The 26,510-nt window shown below is 56.3% G+C and overlaps 2 protein-coding genes across 17 annotated transcripts in view; one reads left to right on the top strand and one right to left on the bottom strand.

The window, feature by feature from the left end:
- Positions 1–1,542: 1,542 nt before the first annotated feature.
- On the bottom strand, positions 1,543–18,175 carry RNF44 (ring finger protein 44). 15 transcript variants are annotated; one of them, XR_010140113.1, is made up of 13 exons: positions 11,210–12,470; positions 7,066–7,216; positions 6,704–6,893; positions 6,166–6,333; positions 5,552–5,725; positions 5,286–5,447; positions 4,930–5,054; positions 4,579–4,666; positions 4,371–4,492; positions 4,138–4,237; positions 3,733–3,940; positions 3,437–3,596; positions 1,543–2,459 (listed from the first exon to the last, which is right to left on the bottom strand). XR_010140113.1 is itself a non-coding variant. In XM_063724520.1 (11 exons), the coding sequence occupies exons 2-11, from the start codon at positions 7,170–7,172 to the stop codon at positions 3,878–3,880; spliced, it is 1,299 nt and encodes a 432-aa protein (XP_063580590.1). In that variant the 5' UTR covers positions 7,173–7,216; positions 17,967–18,175; the 3' UTR covers positions 1,543–3,877. The 15 variants fall into 15 exon arrangements, 8 of the variants coding, with proteins under 8 accessions (XP_063580590.1, XP_054412305.1, XP_024102688.1 ...); XR_010140116.1 differs by having other exon boundaries at positions 1,543–2,248; positions 11,688–12,470; XR_010140114.1 differs by lacking the exon at positions 11,210–12,470 and adding an exon at positions 7,318–7,472.
- Positions 16,411–26,510, top strand: part of CDHR2 (cadherin related family member 2) — a 55,259-nt gene continuing 45,159 nt past the window's right edge. For both annotated transcript variants that reach the window (XR_008525677.2, XM_054556325.2), the window contains exon 1: positions 16,411–16,837. Coding sequence is in view for 1 of the 2 variants with exons in the window: in XM_054556325.2 (XP_054412300.1) it covers positions 16,751–16,837 (87 nt within the window). In the remaining variant the exon portion in view is untranslated. The remainder of the gene's footprint in view (positions 16,838–26,510) is intronic.

Here is a 26,510-nt window from a genome sequence, read left to right as displayed (position 1 = left end):
ACCTGGCCAAACTAGCCAAATGCAGGAAATGCCACAGTATTGACTCTTGGAGATTTACAACGTCAATCATCATAGCCAAGCCTCAGAGAAGCCCTGCAATAGATTCCTGTTACTTTCAACATGGAGTTTATCACATTTATTTGACCATAGAGCTCTTTTTTTGCACAAACCCCGTTATGGTCTCACTGGACTTTCTCAGAAACACACTTGGAGAACTATTCAACTGATCTTGTCCCCTAATTTGCAGATGATCCAAAGACTGGAAAGAGAAGTGCTATGACCAGGGCTCTGGTTAGTGGCATCACAGACACAAGGTCGCAGGTCTCCTGACTCCAGCCCACTGTTCCGGCTCCAGACCACACTGCTGTGACATGCTAACAAGTCAGCCAACATTCCTCATCACCAAGCTGGTCTCTTTCGTGGCTCCCAGGCACTTCATCCCCACTGAGCCTGGGTCCAAGAGGTGCAACTCTGCCTAGTTTCAGTGGGGCTGAAGGGTGGGCAGTATGGAACACAGGCCTGGCCAGTCATGCTGTTCTCACTCCCCAACATCAGTAAATGGATCTCGTGTGGGCACACAACCGAAGTCAGTTTGACAACACTCGATCCCCAGAGGTGATGCTAAATTAGAGGAGACTGAGCAAGGGCTACCAAGCGCTACCGCGCAGAGAAAAGCAAGGTTGCAGGCCAGACGCGGTGGCTCACACCTGTAATCCCAGCACTTTGGGAGGCCAAGGTGGGAGGACTGCTTGAGCCCAAGAGTTCGAGACCAGCCTGGGCAACATAGTGAGACTTGTTCCTATTGAAAAAACAAGTTGTGAAATGAGGGAGACCTTATTTCCTCATGACAGGCCTGAGCCCCCTGATCCAGTCAGGACAGAAGAAACCTACCTTGAGATTCATTTTTATTTATTTTTTGAGACACAGTCCGCTGTCACCTAGGCTGGAGTGCAGTGGCACAATCTTGGCTCACTGCAACCTCCACCTCCTGGATTCAAGCAATTCTCCTACCTCAGCCTCCCAAGTAGCTGGGACTACAGGCTTATGCCACCACACCTGGCTAATTTTTTTTTTTTTAGACCGAGTCTTGCTCTGTCACCCGGGCTGGAGTGCAGCGGCACGATCTTGGCTCACTGCAAGCTCCGCCTCCCAGGTTCACGCCATTCTCCTGCCTCAGCCTCCCGAGTAGCTTGGACTACAGGTGCACGCCAGCACGCCTGGCTAATTTTTTTTTTTTTTGTATTTTTAGTAGAGACAAGGTTTCACCATGCTAGCCAGGATGGTCTCAATCTCCTGACCTCGTGAGCCACCCGCCTCAGCCTCCCAAAGTGCTGGGATTACAGGCATGAGCCACCGCGTCTGGCCTAATTTTTTTGTAGTTTTAGTAAAGAAGGGGTTTCACCATGTTGGGCAGGCTGGTATCGAACACCTCACCTTAAGTGATCTACCAGCCTCGGCCTCCCAAAGTGCTGGGATTACAGGCGTTAAGCCTCATCCCCATCCCACCTCCCACCAAAAAGACACGGGCAGCCAAAGGCAGCGTGGGTGGTCGTTGGTATACATCATACATTTATTAGTGAATATCCCTCTGAAATCAGCAACAATATTAAAAAAAATAATGATTGCACTACTTGGTCAAGCAGAACTAGCAACTTTCATTTTAAAAAAAGTACAAATCTGTTAAAAATTTCAATCAGTATACACATATATATAATACAACATACTAGTTATGTTAAATGCTACAAACCAACGTGAATCCCATGGAATGGAAAAAACCACACATTTAAGCTTTAAGAACCATTTTTTTCTCTATATATTAGCATTTTCTCAAATACATACATGGGAAAAATGAGGTAACTGTAAAATGTGCAAGGAACAGGGCCCCCAAAATTACATATATTTCTACATATATATGTAATTTTATATATATATATAAAACCTTTCTAACACAGAACACAGGCGCTGGGCCCAGCCGGGGCTGGGGGAAGGTGCCCACTGTCATGCCTAGGCCAGAAGTTGGTAAATAAAAGAGTAAACAATGGCAAGCCCCCACCACAGGAAATCATTGGTAACATGGCATCTATAGCAAGGTCGGCAGATCACAAACATCCTAAGTAATTGTTGTATAAATCTTGTTTTTTAATGATGATTTTTTAAAATGCTGTGTTTCCCCCCCCCAATAGCTGCTTGTTGGAATCACTGCTGCAGCCGACACAATCTGTGAGCCTGTTTCCGCCTGCCCCAGGAACTGTAAGGGGTTTGAAAACGTTTTGTTGGGGTTGGGAAGGGAGGGGTTGGAGAGGGTGGTTCTGTGTAAAACACGTGGGTTTTCAACACTGCTATAAATATAGAAACGTCACCTGGAGTTATATACAGTAAGACTTTGGGTTCTCCATGGGGGTGGGACCAGGCTGACAGGCCCCACGGCAGGCTGGGGCGGGAGGTGGGAGCCAGGGCCGCTGCGGGGAGAACGAGGGTGGTTGGAGCATCCCTGAGGCAGCAGGCGCCAGGGGCTGCCTGCTAGGATGTGCCGGCCCCACACGCAGTTCGTTCAGGGCAGCAACCCCAGCTGGGTATAGGACAAGAAAGGATTGGGACCAGGGAAAGAGGGTGGGGAGCTCAGCCAGACCCTACAGCGGCCTCCTCCAGAACTTGGAGGACAGGGATCAGGCTGGGAAGGCCCCCTGGAGGTGGGGGCCCACAGCCTTCCTGGACCCCATCCTCCTGGGACTTCCTTGGAGGAGACTCGCCCAGGCAGGTGGGAGATGGGCCCTGGCTGGAGGGAGAAATGCCCTGAAAAGCGTCGGGTCCCGGTAGGCTCTAGGGACGTGTGCAGTACAGTGCATGGCAGTTATCAGCTGAGCACAGACCCCCAACCCTGCCCAACGACCGCCGGCTGCCCAGCCCAGCCCGGCACACGCATGCATGCAGGCCAGTCAGCACGACCGTGCTCGGCCCCCTGGGCACTCAGTCCCAGTTGGTCCCTATACCCGCCCCTATTAAACCAAAAGAAAAAAGAAATTGTCTTAAATATCCACATCCCCAAATCCTACACGCGATTTTGGGCCAAATGAATAAACAAAAACTGCTGCTCCTCACGTTCATGCAAAACGACAGAGGGAGAGGAGATTGGGCACGGGTCTGGCTGCATCCCTGGGAGGGACAGCCACCGGGGAACACAGGGCTCCCTCTCCCCGTATGGCCCAAGCCCCTCAGGATACGTGTGTGCCCAGCTCGGGATTAGGCTGGGACGCCCTCCAGCCTGAGGGTGGGGCTGGAATGTTGTGCCTGGGATGAGGGTCCCCTAGGGAGCCAGACTCAGCCCTCACAGCAGCCAACACAGAGCCGGCTGCCTGAGTTCACTGTTTGGGGTCAAGGAGGGAGGATTCAGCCCTGGGGCTCAGGAAATGGCTCGTGACACCGTCTGTCTACGCACCTGGCAGTGCCACCTGGGCAGAGGGCACACCATTTCAGAGCATGAGACCTTCTGACCCAGGATGGTGCTCTGTCTTGCCCATCCTGGGGCCAAGGATCTCCACCGGCCCCACCGAGGGAGCGGACCCCTGGCTCTCAGTGCCAGCAGGAAAAGGAGGGACCTGAGGGTGCACAGGAGGGAGATCCGATCAGGGACACTCAGGCAGCTCCGTGGCGGGCGGGCGGGCAGGCAGGAAGACTAGGGAGGGAGTCTTTGGAGCTTGGCAAATGCAGGGGCTTATTGCAGGGACTCCTCACCGGGCTGACCCTGGCACCAGCTCTGGAGATGCAGGCGGGAGCGACGGGGCAGGCCTGGGCCACTCCCTCCCCATCCTCCCTGGGCCCCACCCACAAGTTTCCAGAGCTTCAGGCAGGGTTCTCCCGGGCAGGCGGCTGTGTGGCCTCACTCAGCCTCCCTGGGCACCTCGGAGGCGTCGGCCCGGCAGATGGGACATGTCCGGTTGGCCTGTGGGAACATGCACGTCAGGCGTTGCTCTCACCAGCCCCAACCCATCACATCTGTGCAGCTGCCTAGGGGGACCTGGTCCCCTGGAGCCAGAACTTCCGAGATAATGACAAGGACAAGGAGGGAAACAGCCCAGGCCAGCCCATCCCACCATCACTGCATGAGGAATACCCAGGAGCCAGCCTGGGCAGTGTTACCTTCAACCACTTGTCAACACACTTGGTGTGGAACTCATGGTTGCAGGGGAGGACTCGGAGCAGCTGCCGCGCCTCGAAGTCACTGAAGCAGACCACACACCTGCAGAGGGGCACGGAGCGTCACCTTCACGCTGAGGGCCACGGGAAGGCTCAGTGGAGTGTGACTCCCGAGAGGGGCGTCCCATGGCAGCCAGCTGTGTTCAGAGGGGTGGGAGGTAGGACATGGTACTCACAGCGTCTGCTCTGACTGATGGCTGTCCGGGTTAAAGCGGTACGACGGGAGCTGCTCTATGTCTGCTTTGGTGAGGCCCCGGGGCTTGGCATCTCCCAGCCGCTCGGCCAGGTTCAGGAGGGCCTGCATGCGGGCAGGAGACGGGGTCAGCGGTGCCCAGGGCTGCAGGTCTCCCAAACCCCACCTCCCAGCATGGGGCTCCATGGGACCTCATAGTTCTCCATCTCCACGTCATCCACATCCAGGTCCAGGCTGATGGTGGGCCCCATTGCTGTTGGTGACATTGGCAGCATCGAGCTAGAGAGAGACAAGCGTGGGGGCCCAGGGTCAAGGTCAGAAGGAAGGGGGCACACAGAGCCGCTCTCCTGACTCCCTCCTTGCAAACAGAGCCCAGAACGTTGCAGCGGGAAAGGGAGCCCAGCTGGCATGCCTGTCAGGTTAAGGGGGGAACGCCAGATGGCTTCAGAGGCCCTGGGGCCCCTGGAGCTGTGTTTAGGTCTAACCACTGGAGGTTCCAGAACAGGGCATCAGGGACCTGGGGCGGATGTGCGGATACTTACAGGAAGTAGGGGAGGAAGCTGGGGTAGTAGGGTGGTGGGGGTGGTGGTGGCGGCGGTGGGGGCAGTGGCTGCTGCAGGCGGTATCTCTGGGTGCTCAGTCTGCGTGGTATCATGTGAGAATATGGCTGCAAGAGGGGCCAGGTGCAGGTCAGCCCGGCAGGCCTGCCTCCCAGCCGCCCCGGAGCCCAGGTGGGGGTCAGCCCAGCGGGCCTGCCTCCCAGGTGCCCTGGAACCCAGGTGCGAGTCAGCCCAGCGGGCCTGCCTCCCAGCCGCCCGGGAGCCCAGATGCAGGTCAGCCCAGCAGGTCTGCCTCTCAGCCACCCCGGAGCCCAGGTGGGGGTCGGGGTGGCACTCACCACACCAAAAGACAGCTCCTGGTGCAGCGGATCGTGGGGCAGGTAGTGCAGGGGCACCGACGGGGAAAGGGCTGGGCCAGGCGCAGAGGTGGAGTAGGTGAAGCTACCCAGGGAGGGCTGGTCCCCACGCAGGTCCACGTCGTTGTCGAGCCGCTGTAGGGGCTGGAAGAAGCGGCACCGGGTCAGCAAGTCAGTGAGACGAGGCTGTCCTCACCTCGCCTCCCCCCACACCATCCCCCTCCAGCATCGGACCCATGCCGACTCACCATCCGAGGGTGCTGGGTCTGCAGAGACACAAACTGCCCCAGGGGCGCCATGTGGGTGGGCTGGGGGGGTGGGGCCGGTGGTGGGGGGTGCAGGATGTAGTGGTCACTGGAGATGAGGTGGGGGTAGGCCTGATAGGGTACAGGCAGCTGCTGCATGGTACACGCCTGGATAAGCTGCCAAGAGAGGGGGCGGGGGGCTGAGAACATTCTCCTGGGCTCTGGGCCAGGTCTACGCCATGCCACCCAGCAAAAGGCCCCCACTGGGCACACACCCAGCAGCTCCAGGGTCTGCACAAGAAACCCTGTGGAAGGCCCATCCCTGTCCTAGGCCACCCAGGCAAGACACTCCACTGTTAAGGCCCACAGCCTCAACTCCTGGGCCTCTGCCAAGCTGTAAGGCAGGTACAGGGGTACTGGGGGTCCCTGAACCTTGAAACACTCTATTACCAAATGTGAACACACGTATGCTTTCCTGGGTAGGCCAGGCAGGCGCTCTGACAGCCTGGATGGCTGGATAGCTCAGCCCGGTTCAGGGCTGCCCTGGGCCCGCTGAGCCGCTGGCTTGTGCCTGGGGCTTGCAGCTGGTGGAGGAGGAGCTGGAAACACTCACTCACCGGGGGCGGGAGGCAGCAGAGGGGGTAATGCTGCCCGCTGAACATCACGGAGCATGCTGGGAGCTGCTGGGCACTGCAGCCAGGGATGTGCTGGCCTGTAGGCAAGGGGAAGCCTTGGGTCGTCACTGTGGTAACCGTGTAGGACAGAGGGACAGGTCCCTGGTGCACCTGTGGGTGAAGAGAACGCCGGGAAAGTGTGAGAAGGAAGCTGGCCGTGAGGGCTACTCTCAGGAGAAATCATCCTGCCACATCCAGCTGCCGGCTCCCTTCCCTTCTCCACGGCGGCCTACCTCAGTGCAGACCAGACCGTGCCTCTACTCCCAGGCCCCCGGGGCAGAGAAAGCCCCGTGGGAATCTAGCTCTGCCAGTCACCCAGTGTGGCCCTTTCCCCGGGCCTCAGTTTACCTACCTGTAAAGCAGGGCTAATAATGCCTCCCTGGAACGTGAAATGCAAGCTAGGTGAAATCTAGGCCTTGCTGCCTCTGCCTCTCAGACTGGCTCACAGGGCCAGGGGCACCGGGGATGGGGTTCTGCCTACCTGCTCGTGGAGATCAACCATGAACGGGCTCTGCTGGGTGGCGGGGTGCAGCATTCGGGGGCTCCCGCCGGCAGGAGCCGAGGCTCGGCGCTCCTCTACGGGGAGGTGTGGAGGTCGGGACGGCGGCTGCTGGGAGGGTAAGCGCTCATCCCGGGCAGGCGGGCTGGCCAGGGGGCCCTCGAGGCCAGGGCTGCACCACAGAGAGGAGGCCCCGATAGGACTGAGGGGGGCCACTCGTACACAGAGCAGGGAGAGAAACCAGGGTGACTCCCCCCACGGGGAGGGAAGGCAGCTCAGGGCCCTGCGCCCCACTCCTGCTGGCCCCCGTGCCCCAGCACCAGGACTGGGAGGCTCCTTCCTACCTTCCCCAGAGCTGGCCCGGGGTGCTGCCGGGTCCCGCAGAGAATCGCCGCTGACCCACGGGGGCGGAGGGTGGCCACCTAGTCACTGCCAGAGCCCATGGTCGCATCAGGGGGGCAGGGGGGTGGAGGGGCTGGGCCGGGACTCACAACCCTAGGAGGCAAGGAGACAAGAAAACTGAGGCGCCTGGCCAACATGGTGAAACCTCGTCTCTACTAAAAATACAAAAACTAGCCAGGCATGGTGGTGGACACCTGTAATCCCAGCTACTTGGGAGGCTGAGGCACGAGAATCGCTTGAACCCGGGAGGCGGAGGTTGCAGTGAGCTGAGCTGAGATCGCACCACTGCACTCTAGTCTGGTGACAGAGCGAGACTCCTGTCTCAAACAAAACAAAACAAAACAAAACAAAAAAAAAAAAAAAAGAAAGAAAGAAACTGAGGCACAGAGGAGTCCAGGCCCTTGTGCCATGAGGGGTCAGGAGACAGAACCACAGAACCAAACCTCTGCAGTGTGACCCCAGGGACGAATGGTGTTCAGCCACGCCCCTCCTCCGAGCCCTGGGGTCCAGTGCTGACACGCCAGGACAGCTCAGCCTGCCAGCACCCAGGCCTCACCCTCCTGCTGTGTGAAATGGGACCCAGTCCCCCTCAGTTGCGGAGCTCAGCGAGCTGGCCAGCGTGCTTCCAAGCCAGCGGGCTCCCGGTAGGCTCCCGCTGGGCGGGGTCTCAGGGCACCCTGTCTTGGAAAGGGGCTTAGGGCCAGATCTTTCTCTGCCTTACACCAGGGGCTACAACTTGGCCTCCAGGCGGCAGCTGGGGGTTCCTGAGGAGGGTCCACATCCTCCCTTCCCTCTGGCTGGTTCCAGCAGGGATTCCAAACAGGCCTGGGGACCCAGTTCTCCTCTTACTGGCACCAAGCAAGAGGTTCTAACCTGCTCCTGCCCTTGGGGGCTTCCAGTCCAAAGCAAGACACCATTCTTTCTTTCCTTAACCTGCTCCCACTGTGCCTGTCCACGTGTGACTTCATCTACCTTTCAAGGAATGTATAGCTGGCCCGTTTTACAGAGGAGGAAACTGAGGCTCAGCAAGAAGAAACTTGCCCAAAGCCCCACGGTAAAGTGTAAAAGCTGGGAGGTGGGCCAAAGAAAGCCTCTCCCTGTGCTGTGCTGCCGACGGAGAGGACCAGCCCCAGGCTTCATGGGAGGTGATGAAGGAAGCCAGCCTGGGGAGACTGTGGAGTCTGGCATGCAGCCAGGCCCTTGCTCTGGGGCCCCCAACCCAGCCCTCAAAGTGGGAGGTGGAGCCTGTTGAGAAAAAAGGGAAGGAAGAACCCGAGAGAGGAAGTTGAATAGGAATGGGTTGGGGCAGGGTCTCCTGCCTCCAGTCAGAGATGAGGGTCCAGGTGGAGGATGTCAAGGGACCTGGCTCAACCTCAGGGTTCCGCTCAACTCAAAGTTGGGACGAGGCCCTGGCAGGAAAAGCTCTAGAACCCGTCAGGCCCTGCAAAGCTGAAGAGTGCGTCCAACAGGACCAGCTCTTTGTTGTTCCTGCCACAGGGAGGCTCCTTCCATCCCTTCCCCATCTAACAAAACTCCTATGCATCCTTGATACCCAGCTTTCAATGTCACCTCCCTGTTGACACGGCCAGGGAGCCAGTGTAACTGTCAGCTCAACACCTAGTTCCTTCCTGCCAACAGCGGCAAGAGCCATTTCCTCTGTACTGCACTTCACAAGCCTGGGCCCTACTTTTCAAAAGGAGCCCGCATGGGAGACGGGGCCCGACCAGCAGAGGGTGCGGGCAGGGCCAGGGACCACCTTGTGTCCAGCTCAGGGCAGGCCTGATGTGATAAATGTGCACGGAACAGAGCCAATCACACAGGTCCAAGGTCACCCAGTCTGGCGGCAATGACTTTAATGCCAACGACTGACAGTTGGGAGATTACAAAAAAACCTGGCTTCTCATGGCAAGCCTGGTCCCACTTGTTTCTGCCTGGCTCCCTCACTGGGAGCGAGCGCTTTCCCTCCAGGTCACCCAGGCCCAGCCTCTGCCTGCCCACCATCAGGGACTGGGTTTGTGCCCCCTGGCCTGGGCCAAGTGCACATCCTGACAGGCATGTCTACACACACAGCCTCCCAAACTCCTGCCGACAAACTAGCCAAGCAACCAACGGCCAAGGGAGACTCAGGAAATCCCCAAATAACTGAAACAGCAGATGCCTGGCCCATCCCAGTCCTCCTGGACCAGACGCTTTGGAGGGATGGGGAACAAGGGCACCTAGATTTTTAACAAATTCCCCAGAAGTTGTCACAGCACAGCTAGGTTTGGGAATCTCTACCCTAGCTAACCTCAGAAAGCTTAGGAGCCCATAGTTCTGCTGGTGCAGAACAGTCACCATAATAACCATGCTGTTTCCCCGGCGCCAACTTGGTGAGTCCTCCCAGCAACCCTGGGAGGTCAGGACACCAAGGCTCAGACAGGTGAGGTCCAAGGCCAGTCAGCTGGAATCGTGAGTGCACAGGGGCATGACCTAAGCAGTCTGGCCATAAAGCACCCATGATTAGCCACCAAGCCAGCAGCCTTGACTGCTCCTCTTATGTCAGGATGTCTTGCAGATGGCTGAGCAGTGCCAGGCCCAAGGCACTCCTGCAGAGGCCCAGGCCTGTGGGTGTCTGCTCTGTGGCCAGCCCCCTACAAAGGCACCCACTCCCCAGGGCAGGGAAGGTGGTGAGGAGCTGTGAAAGCAAGCCAGGAGACAGAAGGGCCTCCAGCTGTGGGTAAGAGTGTCAGCCCTCACAGACTCACACATGACAGTGACTTCTAGCGAGATTCTTGCCTACAGACCGTGGGCAAGGGCTTCCCCTCCCGAGCCTCAGTATGTTCATCTGTAAAATGGGAACAGCCCAATAACTACCTCCCAGTTTACCATCAAGGACTGCTCCAAGGCAACAGCAGAAGCAACTTGTAAAGTATGAACTTAGCTTGGGTGTGAATGATCATTATTAGATAATATGACACGCTGACCTCCATTTCCAACCTCCAGCAGAGCTTGAAGGGTGACACTTCCAGGGCAGCAGGCAGATATGCTACTCTAGGGGAATACCTCAGCTGGTAAGAGTGGATCCTGGTTCTTTAAGCCCTGCCAGGAACAGAGGTGGCATAGAAGGGTTACACCCACTTCATGGCTGAGAAAACTGGAGCCGAGAGAAAGGAAGGAAGTTACTCTAGGCCACAAGGCCAGAGAGAACGGAATTGGTCCTAGTTGGCCTCCTAGGCCCAAACTCCCCCAACCCATAACTCCTTGTGGCATCAATAGCTGGAGGAAATCACCTAATCCCGAGTCTCCAAGTCATACAGGAGGCTGGGAGGGCACTCTCTTTCAGGCATCCATCTTTAGCTCTGTGGTACAGAGAAGCAAGCAAGGCCCAGAGTTGGAGCCAGCAACTTGCTCAAGGTCAAACAGCAAGGGTGGCCAGGTGGCCTCCCCTAACAACTGCTCTGCCCGTCCACATCTCTGTGCTGTGCTATCACGGAGCTCTGTGTGAACGGGTCTTGAGAGTCCCGTCGCTGAGCCCCGTCCGCCCCAGGCATGTAATGCATTTTGCAGTTAACACCCCCCCCCCCACACGCACCCAAGAGAGGCGGCCAACCCCTTAGGTCCAATGCCCCAAGCACCTACCCCGACCTTGGTCTAAGAGCCCCAGGGATCTGTTTGCAGGAAGAGACACTCCCTTTTGCAGATAAAAACAAAGTCAGACCCTGGGGGCACGAGCAGACTCAGCCAGGAAGAGAAGCCCCCCTTCCTACTTCCCCACACCCCACCCGAAACAAGCAGGCTCTGCCTAGCGCAAGCAGAGCTTCCCAACGTGTGGTGCCTGGAGGCAGCTGAGGGCCGGACCACCAGACTAGGAGAGAAGACTCCCTGGGTGACCTTGGTCAAGGAAATCCCTTTGCTTCTGAGAGCCTCAGTTGGCACAGCTGTAAAATGGGGGTGGAAATCTTTCCTTCCCACAGCGCCCAAATAAAACCAGAAGAGCCCAGAAAAAACCAGGTGGTCACACTAGTGGGGGAGGAAACCAGTGTCCTGGGGAAGGGGGGGCTCCCCATCGCGGGCCAAGTGCACGCTGTGGGGCTCTGGGAAGCTTACCCAGCCACCCCTCCCCAGGCATAGTGCTGGGGGGCCGAGGCGCGGACATCTGCCCCGAGAGGGGCCTCCCTCGTTCGCTTCCTACTCTTTTGTGCCGCTCTCGGAGGGACACAGGAGGCGGGAGGCAAGACTGCAGCGCAGGGGCCGGAACGCTGTGACTTTAAGAGCCGAGGATCCCGGACCATGTGCTCGGCGTGAGACAAAAGCAACAACAAAGGAAGTGGCGGCCGCAGGGGGAGGGGGGCGGCTCCTTCCTCTCCAACCGCAGCGCTCAGCTGCAGGAGAGGGGAGACACGGCCCGGCCACGGGGGGCCTTGGGGGGGGTTCCTGATCCCTGGGGTCTCGCTGCCCGCAGTCTGGACCGCCCGTGATTAACCCCTGCGGAGCCAGCTAGATCACGGCCCCCACTCCCAGGGGAGGGGAACAGAAGGTCCATGGGTGGGGAAATAGGAAGTTGGGGGCCCTGGCACCGACTCACCTTTGGCCGTCCGGCCACACGTTGACTCCTTTGTTCCCGATCTAGGACGGCCAAACTGGGCAGGGGGCGGTGGGGGTGGGGGGTGCCTGTCTGGATCCTTTAAGAGCTCCCGCCCTGCGGAACAATGTGCTCCCCTCCCCACCCCCGGGTCCGGGGGCAGCCCGGCTCCTTCCGGGGCCTCTCTCTTTGTTGTCCGCCCAACGGCGTCTGCCTCGCGAGGCCCACGCGCGATCAGTCTCTCTCGGCCCAGGCCCTCAGGGAGCGGGAGGCGGCGCAGGACGCAGCTGGGTCTGCGCGGCAGCCGGCGGCTGGCCCTTTAAGAACTGTCCGCGGCGGCAGCGGAATGTAACAAACCCCACATTTGATTCACAACATTCGAAGCGGCGGGGTCGCGCGCCGGACGGGAGGGGGCTCGCGGGGGCGCGCCGGGAGGCTCCGGCAAACAGTAGCCCGCTGCAAGCCCGCGGAGGCCCCGCCCCGCGCCGGGAGCTCCGCCCTGAGAGCCAATCACTCGCCGCGACCACGCACGTGACTAGTGGGCCACCATCTTGAAATTTTTTTAACCTCCTCCTCGCCCCCACCTTCGCACTTAAAGTGACCGCAGCCATAGTCAAAAGCAAGGGGCGGGGCCACATATCCTGACATAAAGATGGGGAGACCCCAGGGTGGGCAAAACCGATCGGCTGCAACTCGAACTTGCTATGCAAACTCGCTAACTACTCGTGCCTCTGAGGCTCAGTTGCCCTGCCGAAGAAATGGGTCCCGCCAGGAGAACCGGCAGTACGGACTTACTGTGTCATGGTCCCCTCCTCGGGGACAGGGTGCTGCCTGAGATACTGAAGTGCAATGGGTCTGACCTCTGACGGGGCGAGAGCGGCCTCAAACCGGCCCAAGTGGTTAGGCTGGCTCTAACAACCCTGGGCCGGCCACCTTCCCGGAGATGACGTCACCCCCAAGAGCTGCAGCACCGCGCTGACATCATGGCCCGGCCGCCCCACTTCTCCTTGTTTATACTACACGGCGTCTTTAAAAAGCTGGGACGGCCCAGATTGCCCAACAGACCAATGGCGGGCCACCCATGCCAACGAGCTAACGTCTGCCGGGCAGGGAGATTGGCCCTGCTCGCGCTGACGTCACGGAGACATTTAACCGCCCCGCCCCCAGCGTGGCGGCAGAGGAAGAGAGGCGGGGAACAGGTTGTAGTTTAAAGCAAAACTGCAGGCGCCGGGCGCTCTAGCTGCTAGGCTGGGCTTGAGAGTTTGGTGTCCCCGCGGAGACCTCCCTAGCCAGGGAAACTGGGAACTAAGCCCAGTGAAGCCTCCATACTTTAGTTTTCTATTCCTCTCAGCAGCTATGAGACGGAGGGATTACTATAGCCAGTTCATCTTACAGATGGGGAAAGTGAGGGCCTTCCCTTCCTCCAGATCACACAACTAGAAGCGTGGCGGAGCAGGAATGTGAACCTAATCCAAAGCCGAGCCTCGTTCTCCTTTGCCTCGAAGCCCACCCACCCGGGCAAAATTTATACAAAATGGGGTATTAACTCCACCACAATTATATAAGCAGAAAATCAGTAATTTCCTAAATATCCAAGAGCTGGAACAGGTCGAATAATGAATATTGGGTGCATGCATATAATCAATAACGACTCTTGGGCAGTTACCACAAAGAGGCAGCTGGAGGCGACACGGGGCTACCTCCAAGACAGCCATAAACAAGGCGCCAATGCAAAATGTTAACATGTGTGGTGGGCCATGGGGCAGGGGGATGGGGGGCTCATTTTCTATGCTGCTTTGGTATATTTCATAATCCTAAATTTTATATAAAAATTGAAACCAAGATGCTGAACAGGTGTAACAGTATGTATCAGGTTTCTTTAATTGGACATATGCCACATCTGCATATATTTCTGGAAGGGTATACAGGAAACTGATTAACAATTGTTGTCCTTAGGGAGAACTGGAAGGGAGAAGTGGGTCAGGAGGATAGACTATTGTATATATTGCACATTAGCTCTTTTTTAAAAACCCTATGCATTATAACCCACTGAAATTTTTAAAGAAAGCTATTATAAAGACTATGTCTTAAGTCTTTTAAGCCAGAAAACCTTTTGTTCCCTTAGAATCAGAAACCCCCTTTCAGCTTGGGGAACAGACATGTTTATGGCAATGTTTAGACCAGCAAGGATCAGTATCACTGTGCAACACAATGACTGAAGATGGACCTGAGCCGTCTGTTTGCAGATCTCTAAGCAACACAAGAGCAAGTTCATGATGCAGTGCTATCGATGTTCCCCGGAACGCCAAACTCTATCCATCACAGTTAAAAATTACATGTGCATGAGAATAAGTGTGGATATACAAGGTTATGTCTTTAACCAGTTCCTTATCATCAACTGTTCCTTTACCTCCAATGTCTCCTTCAACCTTTTGTTTTCCCCACCACATAAAAGCAATTTGAAAACCCTTCCCATGGCCGCGCACGGTGGCTCATACCTGTAATCCCAGCACTTTGGGAGATCCAGGCGGGCAGATCACAAGGTCAGGAGTTTGAGACCAGCCTGACCAACATGGTGAAACCCTGTCTCTACAAAAAATACAAAAATTAGCCAGGCATGGTGGCGTGCACCTGTAATCCCAGCTACTCAGGAGGCTGAGGCAGGAGAATTGCTTGAACCCGGGAGGTGAAGGTTGCAGTGAGCCGAGATTGCGCCAGTGCACTCCAGCCTGGGCGACAGAGCAAGACTCCGTCTAAAAATAAAATAAAATTAAATTAAATTAAAAAACTCTCCCCACATTCGAAGGTACCTACATATTTGTTAGATTACTGCCTGCCTGTCCTTATGGATAGGGCCTACAATGGCTCCCTACTGCCAACTGCATGGAAGCCTGGTTTTGGGGCTGCACTTAACAAGCTCTTCCTGTCCAAACTTTTCAGGCTCGCCTCTCCCCAGTCTCCCCTCTCACACCATGGTGGTGCTTCCTCTGGCTTTCTCTCCCTGCCACCTTCCCGCCTTTGCTCAGGCTAGACTGCCTGCCTGGGATGCCCTCTCTTTTCCTTTCTGCCAATCCATTTCACTTTTCGGCTGTTTGAAGCTCTGTTCCTATCTCACCTTTTACAGGAAGCTGCTTGTGACATCTCCAGCTGTGCCGAATCCCCCATTTTTGAACGCAGAGCTAGATGCACCCCAGCCTTTACCTCATGCCATTTAATTTGCACACAGTCCTGTCACAATCGCTGTGTGTCTCACTAAGTAATTCCCCTCCTGGCTGAAGGGGTTTGGCTTAAGTGTGCAGACGTCCAGCCTTCACTGGCATATACGGGTACCCTAGCCTCATTTTACAGATGAGGACCTGAGGCTCAAAGAGGTGAAGTGACTTGTCTGAGGCCACACAGTGAGACCACCTTTACCATCCCCACCCCAGGAAAGCGACCCTCCAGCCACAATCTAATCCCGTACTTTAAAGCCACCAAGCCTCTGACTGTGGCATTCTCCCTGCTTTATATGTCCTCAATATCCCCTACTTACTGGGCAAAATCCTGCTCATGCTTTGGGGCTAGCTCAAAGACCACTGCCTTGGATGGTGCCTTCCCTGCCCTGCTGGCTTGCTCTGGCTTCCTCAGTCCATTAGGATTACCATCACATTGCATCATGAGAGCAGAAGGCCATCTCCATGTGATTGCTCCCCTGCTCCCAGCAGGGCCCACAACACCCAGTCCAGGACCTGGCTCATGCTGGGTGGCGGATGCCCAGGAATGGGGCTCTGGATCTGCCTCTTGTCCTGCAGGACCAGGAAACCCTTAGTAAATCCCCAGTCATTTGAGTTTCCCCTCAGCGCCAGAGGCCAATAACACATCTCCCCCTAACCTGAAAAACCTTCATGTGTGGATGTGAAATCACTCTGGAGCAAGTGGGAAGGGAGGCACAATTTTCCCAGAATTTTCCAGTTTTTCAAATGAACCCAGAAATCTGAACTTTTCTTCGAATCCCTCCTCAGGGTCACTGATGGATCTTAGGCTTTGGAACCCTGCTGTGGGGACATGGCCTGCACACCTACTGTGCGAGCCATGTCCTCCCCACACCCCAAGCCCTCAAAGGGAGACGTTGTTTACTTTCATCTCACAGAGGAAAGCGGTTCAGAGCCCTGGAGGGGCAGACCCTCGCCACAGAGCCCAGAAGTGTGAAACCTCAGATGGGAGTGGCCCACCTCTGGTCTGGCATCTGCTGTGAGGTTCTATGGGGAAATGGGAGTCCTAGAGTCTTCTACAAGATCTGGGCAAGTCCTATCCTGATCCTCTCCTCATCATGTTCTAAGAGCTGGCCACCAGCATTGGTCCCATTTTACAGATGAGGTGAGAGGTGACAGGACTCACCCAGTGCCATGCAGCCATCAAGGGGCAAACCTGGGATCCCATTCTCATCTCACATTAAGTGTGGTTTGTGTAATATGAATGCCAACACAGGGGCCCCGTGGTTGCCGAACAACCAAATGCAGATGTCCCCAGGGAAAGGGGAGAACACAGAGGCTGAGGGACTAGTGGATGGCTCCAGATCAGAGTGGACAGGAGCCTGAGAGGGATCCAAAGTTTGATCCTTCAGCACAAAGCACTTGATGCCACATTCCGGCTTCCTCCCCCAGGCCTCCTCTGCAGTGGGAGGGGCTTGGGCAAGCTGAGGCAGGAAGAGGAGGGCGTGGCCATGTTTCCTGCTGGGGCCCTGCCCGACTAGGGTTCTCACCTACCCCAGAGCCTGGACAACTGGCTGCCTCTCTCCCTCAGAGTCAGAAAGTACCCCATTTCTTTCTTCCAAGGCCCCTCAAACCTCCCTCCAAAGAGGCAGGGCCCAGTCACCTTCCCAGGATGGAGGTGGCGGGACACAGCACAGCCTGGCAGAGCCAGCTCAGGGTTCACACCTCCCAGACACCAGAGCATCAGAGCAGGGCCCAGAGCCTCACACACCAGGGAGGGAGTAGACAAAGCCCTGCTAAGTCCTTTCCACTCAGGGCTGGCCTCAACAGCCCTGAGCCCCGAGTTCTGGCTCCCTTAAGTGGCTGTGCGTGCAGATGGCGGCGAGGGCAGGGCGTCTGGAGAGGTGCTCCCCGTCTGGGGCTCTGGCCCTCAGCATTCGGGCTCCAGTTTTGAGACCTTGGGTAAGTTCTATGGCTCCTCTCCTCCTCAATCTCTCGTCTGTAAAATCGGGTGATCGATAGTAACTAGGCCACTGGGGCGAAAGGACTACACTGAGGGGTGAGACAGAGCCCCTGAGGCCAGCCCGCCCTGCCTCTGGTTAGCCTGTGACCTTGGGGAAGTCAGTAAGGTCTGTTAGGCTGTTTGTCCAGGTGTGAAGCTGGGTGAAAGCATCCTCCTCGGTGGGTCAACAGTGGTTCTGTGTGTGTGTGCCGGCCGACTTTTCGGGTCTGGGTCCGCATTTGGAGGTGTGCGCTGTGTGGGTGTGGCGTGGGGGCGTTCCCCTTTCTGACTCCTCCGCCCCACCCCGCAGTTCTCACTACTGGAACCCCCAGATTCTGCAAAGGGGGCAGGAACCGTCACATTATTCAGTGATGAAAACCGAGGGCTGCAGGAGTGCGGTCCCTGGAAGATCCAGGAAGACGAGTCTACCCGAATCCCCCACTGTCCCTCCATCTTACTCGTCCTCCTCCCCCCACTTCACAGCCCCTGGCACCAGCTCGACTCGAGCTTAGTGGCTTTCAGGCAATGGAAGCTGTGTGACCTTGGGCAAGACACGGACCCTCTCCGGACCCCGCGGCGTTCCGACATCCAGAATGCAGTAGGGACGGCGCTGAAGTGCAGCGGTCTGTTCCCCGAACCTGCAGCCGCTCCAGGGCAGGGCTTAGGCCGCTTTGGCTCCCCGGCGGCTGGCGCAGGGGGCGTCGGGGAAATGTTTAGGACGGACATGGCGAGGCCAAAGAACTGCAGCGCGTCTCCGGCTCGCGGTGCCGGACGCCTGGGTCCCAGCCGCAGCCGGCACCCGCCGGGGGTGGCGGTCGGGACGTGCGCGGGGCGCAGGGCACGCGGGGGCTCGGAGTTCCCCGGGGCTCCCCGAGCTGGGGCGTTTGGACCTAGCGGACGGGGAGAAGAGCGGCGCAGCTCCCGCTGCCGGGCCTGGGACTGCGAGCTCCCGCCGTGCGGGCGCCTGCAGAGGCCTGGCGGGAAGCCCCCGCGTGCGCTCCTCCGCCGGCCCGCGGCCGCCCCCTACCGCCGCGTGCTCGCCGGCCCTGCGCCCGGGGCGCTCGGCGCAGGGTCCGGGCCCGGCGTTACCTGGGGCCGCGGCGGGGCTCCACCCCCAGCCGGCGGCCGGCGCGTCGCTCCCGCTGCAGCCCAGGCTCGTGGTGCGGCTGCGGCCCGCGCGCCGCCTGCCGCGGCCCCTCTCCGGCCCGGTGCAGGGGAACCGTCCGCGGACCTCAGCACCCGGGCGCGCGGGGCCCACACCGGCTGCGCAGCTTCCAGGACCCCCGCCCCGGCCCCGCGCGAATGGAGCTGCCTGGACCGCACCACGCGTGCCGGAGCGCGGGTGGCGCGGGCGGGGCGGAGCCTCTTTCGGCCGCGCCCGCCCAGCGTCAGTCGGTCAGGGGTGCGTAAGGGCGCGGCGCCTGGGGCCTGGCAGCCTCCGTGACCTTGGAGGAGTGACTTCGTTTTCTCGCCTGTGAAACAGGGGAAACAATACGACCCCATGGTCGTTCAGAGAATCTTCGCTTCCCGGAGAGTGTGTCCCCTCCCCCAGCCCCGGTGGGCGCGGGGGTAGCTAATAGAGAGGGCGCGGGGGTCAGCAGATCTTGGTTCGCCACTTTGGGCCATTCTCTGAGCCTCAGTTTTCAAGTCTGCGGAATGGAATTGATGATACCTTCTTCAGGAGGAGGATGGGAGACTCCAGTGACAAAAAACGAGGCGGCCGGCCGAGACGTCGGGAGGGATTACGTTCCCCGCAACCCCTGTGTCCCCATCGCTAGAGCCAACCTGGACCAGGGCATGGCCGGACCAGCTCAGGCCGCAGGTCCCAGCCCCCGAGGGTAGCCCCACCGTCCCCGCCTCCTGGGCGCATTAGGCCAGCGAGGGCTGCACCCCGCCGCGGGCCGCGCTCTGGCTGCCATGCGGGTGATGGTAGTCCCTGCAGACCGCGCCTCCCACAAGCTGCACACCAGGTCGTCTTCTCAGCCCAGGTTTAGCTCCTCAGCGGAGGGCTGATTAGACGGTGGAGCGGCTGCCACCCGGTCTACTTAGTTTTTAAAGCTGCCGTTTGTTGACAGAACAGCCACCTAAAGGAGAGCTTTAGAGGGAATGAGTGCCCTGGAAGGAGGCTCTGGGGTGGGGAGAAGTTGGTCTCATGTGTCCCCAATTTCTTTCTTTTCTTTCCTTCTTTCCTTTTCTTTCTTTTTCTTTCTTTCTTTCTTTTCTTTTTCTTTCTTTTTTTCTTTCCTTTCTTTCTTTTCCTTTCTTTCTTTCTCTCTTTCCTTTCTTTTTTTGACGGAGTCTTACTTTGTTGCCCAGGCTGGAGTGCAGTGGCGCGATCTCGGTTCACTGCAACCTCCGCCACCCGGGTTCAAGCGATTCTCCTGTCTCAGCCTCTCGAGTACCTGGGATTACAGGTGCAGGGCGCAACGCCCGGCTAATTTTTTGTGTTTTAGTGGAGATGCGGGTTTCACCATGTTGGCCAGGCTAGTCTTGAACTCCTGACCTCGTGATCCGCCCGCCTCGGCCTCCCAAAGTGCTGGGATTACTGGCGTGAGCTACCGCGCCCAGTCCCAAGTTCTTTCTAGGGTGGGAGGCTGTGAGTCTGTGACATCACGGGGATATTCTTGGTCTGGTTCCTTGACTGTAAGAGCAATGAAGGGACTTTGTACCCTGCAAAGTGCAACTTCTGGGGATGATTGGGAAGTTGAGGGATTGAATGCATTCACATTAGAGTCACTCTCAGCCCAGACTCTCCGGGTTACCTCTGAGGCTGTGCACTAGGTGGGCGTCAGAGGTATTGCAGGTAAAGAAATGGCGGCTCAGAGGGAAAGAGAGACTTGCCTAACGCCGGGGCAAGCTAACACTTGATTTCAACTTGATAAATTTCTGAGTATGCAGTGGGTGCACATAGCAAAGACAGGTAATGAGAAGTTTTCCTTTTTTTCTTTTTCTTTTTTTTGGGGGTGGGGGTGGGCACAGAGTCTCACTCTGTCACCCAGGCAGGAGTGTAGTGGTGCAATCTCGGCTCACTGCAATCTTCCTCCACCCCACCTCCAGGTTCAAGCGATTCTTGTGCGTCAGCCTCCTGAGCAGCTGGCATTACAGGTGCACGCCACCACGCTGTGCTAATTTTTGTATTTTTAGTAGAGATGAGGTTTCACCATGTTCCATGTTTCGCCATGTTGGCCAGGCTGGTCTTGGACTCCTGGCCTGAAGTGATCTGCCTGCCTCAGTGTCCCGAAAATGCTGGGATTACAGGCGTGAGCCACCGCGCCCGGCTGAGAAGTTTTTCTGATTAAAAAAAATTTTAAGGCGCACACTTCAGACAGTGGCTGTGAAGGAACCCTGATGTGTATCTAAACTGTTGCCTCGTGCACATCACCCCATTACTTACTCTGTGCTAAGTGCTGTCATGCATTACATCATTACTCCTTAGAACAGGCCTATGAGGTGGAGTCTGCATTAGGCCTATTTTAGACAAGGACACCAATAGTGTGGGAGATGATGTACCTTGCCCAAGCCCCCAGCAGGTAAGTGGTGGTGGGGATTAGGACCCAGGTCACCTGAGTCCATATTCTGGGCTCTCAGTCCCACTCTGCCTGGCTGCCTGCTGCTCCATGAAGCCAACCCTGGACCTAGACCTGGACCTGGATCGTCACAGCCCAGATCCCTGTGTGCTTCCCAGGCTGCCTTGTGGCAGGTGGATGGTGCCCCTTGAGATGGGCAGGGCACCATCTGGCCACACATGCCTCATCGTGATGGGTCCAAAGGTCTGGGCAGGCCAGGACACACCTCTGGCAGCCAGAGCAGTGACTCAGAGCTGTCGGTCTCAGCCGTAAGGGCAGGGAGGGAGGGCGGGGGCTTGGGTTGGGGTCTGCCCTATTTGGGGCACAGCAGAGCCACCAGGCTGACTCCCGTGGTCTGAGGCAGAGCGGGGAGCCTGGAGCCTTGTGTGGGGTCACCTGCCTCTCTTCTTACCAGTTAAGCCACCAGCGATGACTAGTGCCTGCTTCCTTCAGAGAGGAATCTGGCGGCTGTGGCAGGAAAGTCAGGGGCAAGAATTATTGCACAGATGTGCTAATATCTCGGTTCTGCCACTTTCTGTAATCTCGGGTGGTGATCTAATCTGTCTGAGGTCTATTTTCCCATCTGTAATGGGGAAAAAAATCATCCCTGGAGTTATTGGCAGGATTAAATGAGGTGATATTAGTAATAGTAATGCAATAGTCACCACCATGCCACCACGAAAACTAACATTCATTGAGACCTTATTGTGTTGGGCACTGTGCTCAGGACTTTAAATTCGTGACTTCATTACATCCTCACCATCACCTGCCCAGGTAGGCATCATGTATTACCTGCAACTTACAGATAAGGAAACAGAGAGGTTATGTAACTTGCCCTGCCAAAATTGAACCCATTTGTGAATATACAGTAGTTAAAAAAAATTAAAATAAAATTAAAAATTGTGGCTAGGCACAGTGGCTCACACCTGTAATCCCAGTACTTTGGGAGGCCGACACGGGTGGATCACCTGAGGTCAGGAGTTTGAAACCAGCCTGGCCAACATGGTGCTCAAAAAAAAAAAAAAAAAATTGAACCCAGCAGTCTGACCCCAGAGGAGCCTGGTCTCTTAACCCCTGCATTGTAATAGTCGCATCAAGTGCTACCCAGTGTCTGCAGCATCCTTTCCTCAGAAACACTTCTCAAAAAGAGGAAAAGCCTCTTGGGTATCAAAACTCAGAACTGCATCATAGCTCCCAGAGCCTGGCTATATGCAAAGTGGTCTTTTTGGTCTTTCTTTTTCTTTTCTTTTTTTTTTTTTTTTTGAGATGGAGTCTTGCTGTGTCACCCAGGCTGGAGTGCAGTGGGACAATCTTGGCTCACTGCAACCTCTGCCTCCTGGGTTCAAGTGAATCTCCTGCCTCAGCCTCCTGAGTAGCTGAGATTACAGGCACCTGCCACCGTGCACAGCTATATTTTGTATTTTTAGTAGAGACAGGGTTTTACCATTTTGGCCATGCTGGTCTCGAATTCTTGACCTGGTGATCCACCCGCCTCAGCCTCCCAAAGTGCTGGGATTACGGGCGTGAGCCACCATGCCCAGCCTATGCAAATGTTTTAAAATGGATGGATGCTGGACTTAATGGATCTCAATTCCCTTTTTGCTTTGCCTGCTGGGAAGCTCAGAACGTGATTCATGACCCATCTCTACAATTACCCAGAACTTGAAGGCAAATATATAATTTGTTTATTTTTTGAGAGAGAAGCTCTTGTTTATGTTGTCTAGGCTGGAGTGCAGTAGCTATTCATAGGCACAATCTCACTACTGATCAGCACCAGAATTTTGACCTGCTCTGTTTCTGACCTGGGCTGGTTCACCCCTTCTGAGGCAACCTAATGGTCCTCTGCTCCTTGGGGTTCACCATATTAGTGCTGAATTTAGTGTGGACACCCCATCAGCATAGTGCACTACAGCACAGAAATCCTGGCCTCAAGCCATCCTACTGCTGTAGCCTCCCAAGTAGCTGGGACTACAGGTGCACACCAGTGCCCCCACCTCAAGACAAGTATTTTATGGCCTCAATTCAGGCGTAGATTACCCTTATTTTTCTCACTTGACTTCCCTTCATCTGGGTTTCTTCTCCTTTTTATGCTCGTGGCATATATATTTTGTTAATATGTTTTACATTTGGAGAGTTGGGAAACAAACTATTAAAATGCCTGACTATAGCAACTGCCTGATATACGGTCACACATCCCTTAACAACGGGGACACCTTCTGGGAAATGTGTCATCAGGCAATTTCGTCATTGTGTGAACATCATACAGTGACTTACACAAACCTAGGTGGTACCACCTACTACACACCTAGGCTCTATACCACCACCTGTGCTCCTGGGCTGCTAACCTATGCAGCCTGGGACTGTACTGAACACTGCAGGCAACTGCAACACAGTGGTAAGTATTTGTGCATCTAAACACAGAAAGGGTGCAGTGAAATATGATATTATACTCTTATGGGACCGCTATTATATGTGTGGTTCGTTGTTGACCAAAACACACATACATGGTGTATGACTATATATCTATTGTGAATTAGACATGTCCTCTGCCCACAAGAAGAGGGCCACCCAATGGTGACGACTCAGTGGTGTGCCTTAAGAAAGTTGTGCCCAGGGTCCCCTTTCTGTGTCAACTGTGATGGCTGGGCCAAAGTGAGGATAAGGAGGACTTGTGGCTGAGCCCCTTCGGGAGGCCACCACATCGGGCAGCGCTTAAAGCCAGCCTGGGGGCCGGGCTCCGTGGCTCGTCCCTGTAATCTCAGCATTTTGGAAGGCCAAGGCAGGCGGATCGCCTGAGGTTAGGAGTTCGAGACCAGCCTGGCCAACATGGTGAAACCCTGTTTCTACTAAAAATACAAAAAAAATTAGCTGGGTATGGAGGCCCACGCCTGTAATCCCAGTTACTCAAGAGGCTGAGGTAGGAGAATTGCTTGAACCCGGGAAGCAGAGGTTGCAGTGAGCCGAGATTGTGCCACTGCACTCCAGCCTGGGTGACAGAGCAAGACTCTGACTCAAAAATAAATAAATAAATAAATAAATAAATAAATAAATAAATAAATAATTAAAAAAAAAAAAAGGCAACTTGGGAGTGGATGAAGCCCCTGGGGACGGGCAGATGCCTTTTGAGGGTCTCAATGCAGGTTGAGATCAGTGTCAATAGGCTCGAAAGTGGGTTGTCCAGGCTCAGGTAGCCCCCAGTCCTCCACGAGAACCTCACAGGGGCTGGTCTGGCCACACAGTGTTTGATTGTTACACTGTTTTACCACTTCCCTCTCCTGACTTAATCCCCCACTTGTCCACAGATCCCCTGTCACTGAAGACTCATAGCAGGGAGGGGACGGGGGCTCTGGCATCACCTTCTGACTGTCACCGTCCCCGCCTCCAGCCTGCCCCAGGGTTGGGCCTTGTTCCCAGGTCCTCTGGCTCAGGGTCGGTCAGGCCCCTTCTCCTGTGGTGTGGGCCTCCAGCCCCAGGAGCACCAGGAGCTCTGGCGCCTTGGTCCCTTCCTCCTGTCCGGGGCCCCCAGCTGTGCTCTGCCTCATGAGAAGTCGGCCCCCTCCTGGGAGGTGTGGTCTCTGGCAGGGTTAATGATTGCTCAGTGGAGGTGGAGATGGTGCCAAAGTCTGCTGGCCACATAGCTACAGGCCGCAGAGGGTGCCCACCTGTTCGCCGGCACCTGTCCGGCGCCTGCCTGCCGCCTCCGTGGCGAAGGGGACACAGGTAGGGACTATCCAGCCCATCGGGGGTCTCTGGGCCAGAGATATGTGGGGGTTGGGGGGATCCCTAGAGCCAAGGCAAGCTTGGGGGTCTTTAAAAGTCTCCCCTGAAGCTGGGCAGGGGAAGTCGCACGCTTGATGGGGCAGAGCCGGGTCAGGTCCCAGCCTGCTGTGAGGCCTGTTTCTTCGGTAAACATGGGATAATAATACCTCCTTCCTTGGGGGCTGATGGCCCCCTTCCCATCCAAGTCCTCACAGGATGATTCTTCACAGGATGGAAGGGAGGCAGGCACCCCAGGGAAACGAGGTAACTGGCCTGGCCCCTTCATAGGATGCTCAGGGGTTGAGGACGGGGAAGCTGACCTGGGCTCTTACCCCAGCTGCTCGGTTCACATCCCAGCTCCACCCTGACCTTGGTGGGCTACTTAACTTTTCTGGGCCTCCATTTCCTCCTTTATCAAATGGGGATGAGAAGATTTCCAGAAAGGGCCCGGAAAGCCCTGAGGCAAAGGTGGGCATGTGGCCTAGGACCCAGCCCAGTGTCACCACAGCCAGTGCTAGGAAGTGTCAGGCAGGGACTGACCCAGGCTGGCCCCAGCTCTGCCCAGTCCGGGCCCTGCACATCTCTCTGCCCTGGTAGAGGGGGTGGGGACCCAGCTGAGAGTCGGGGCCACGCTGCATCACTCAGGCAGGCCTGTGCTGGGTTGGGCACTAGGCACAAGGCAGGGTCCCAGTGAGCACTGGGGTCCCACTGATGGAAACAGGTCATGGCCCGTGTGTAGGCTCCGTGATTTTTATCCTCACTCTGCTTCTCAGCAGGGGAAACTGAGGCCTGGAGAGGGGAGAGGGCTTGCCTGGGGTTGCACAAATATGTGAAATGCTGCCATCTGAACCCGGGGCTATTTGAGTCTGTACGTGTCTGCTGGGCCAGGTGGCCCAGGCCATAGGCACTGGGAGGGCCCGTTGCGGGGAGCTGGGTGCTCAGGTCCCACATCCTTGCTCCGGGCACCCAGGCTCAGCTGGAGTCCACTCTGTGGGTGCAGGCACGGCCTCCTGGGTCAACGGAGCCCAGACCAAGGCTTGCCCAGGGACCCCTGGATTTGGAGGACCCCGGGTCTAACCCGCTGTCCCTGGTTCACCCATCTCTGGGCATCTGTGAGCCTCGGTTTCCTTGGAATAATAGGATAGGATAATTCCTGCTTGGGAACAGCTGTGAGAAGTAAATGAAAAAGCAGAAGTGAAAGTGCATGGCGAGCTGGCCGTGTAGCGGTGGCGGTGCTGGGGGAGCTCTGTAGCATCATGGCTGAGTGCATCCCGGGGGCTCCCCGCACTGAAGGAGGACCCACCTCCCCACCCTGACCCCCCTGGAGGCCCTGGGCAGTCCGGGTATCCTCACTCCCAGTGGTTCCAAATTCTAGAAAATCTTGGCGCCGTGGACTGCTCTGAGATGCGGCTGAAGCCCCCTCCCAGCGGAGGCTGAAGAGCTGGCACCTCCTGGGCCAGGTGGGACCAGTGAGGATTCCCGGAGACTACACATCTCATGGTGTAGGGGCCAGAGTCTCCCTGATTCTCCTCTGTGTCCTTTTTGGTCCTTCCCTAAGCACTTTCTTTTTGAGACAGATTCTCATTCTGTTGCCCAGGCTGGAGTGCAATGGCGCTATCTTGGCTCACTGCAACCTGTGCCTCCCTGCTTCAAGCGATTCTCCTGCCTCAGCCTCCTGACTAGCTAGGATTACAGGTGCATGCCACCACGCCTGGCTAATTTTTTTTTTGTGAGATGGAGTCTCGCTTGTCGCCCAGGCTCCAGTGCAGTGGCGCGATCTCAGTTCACCACAACCTCCGCCTCCTTGGTTCAAGTGATTCTCCTGCCTCAGCCTCCCGAATAGCTGGGATTACAGGCGCCTGCCACCATGCCTGGCTAATTTTTGTATTTTTAGTAGAGACAGGGTTTCACCATGTTGGTCAGGCTGGTCCAGGCATTTTTTGAGAGCAGGGAAAGAATAGGAGTGGCCGGAGGGCTTGAGAACAAGGAAGCAGTAATTTCTGGAATATAGATAGTCCCCATTTTAAATTATTTTATTTTATTTTTATTTTTTGAGACAAGGTCTTGCTCTGTTGCCCAGGCTGGAGTGCAGCAGCGCGATCTCGGCTCACTGCAGCCTCGACCTTCTGTGCTCAAGTGATCCTCCCACTCCAGCCTCCCAAAGTGCTGGGCTGTGTTTGCTCCTTTGCTCCTTTAAAAAATGAGAACTATTGGTATTGGCCTGGACTGCCACCACACCTAGCCAATAGTTCTCATTTTTTTTTTTTTTTTTTTTGAGACAGAGTCTCGCTCTGTAGCCCAGGCCGGA

This window comes from Pongo abelii, chromosome 4 (genome assembly GCF_028885655.2).
Source record: "Pongo abelii isolate AG06213 chromosome 4, NHGRI_mPonAbe1-v2.0_pri, whole genome shotgun sequence".
In the NCBI taxonomy this organism is placed as follows: Eukaryota; Metazoa; Chordata; class Mammalia; order Primates; family Hominidae; genus Pongo; species Pongo abelii.
The sequence above is the reverse complement of the archived record's forward strand: the minus strand, read 5'-3'. Positions and strand labels throughout refer to the sequence as shown.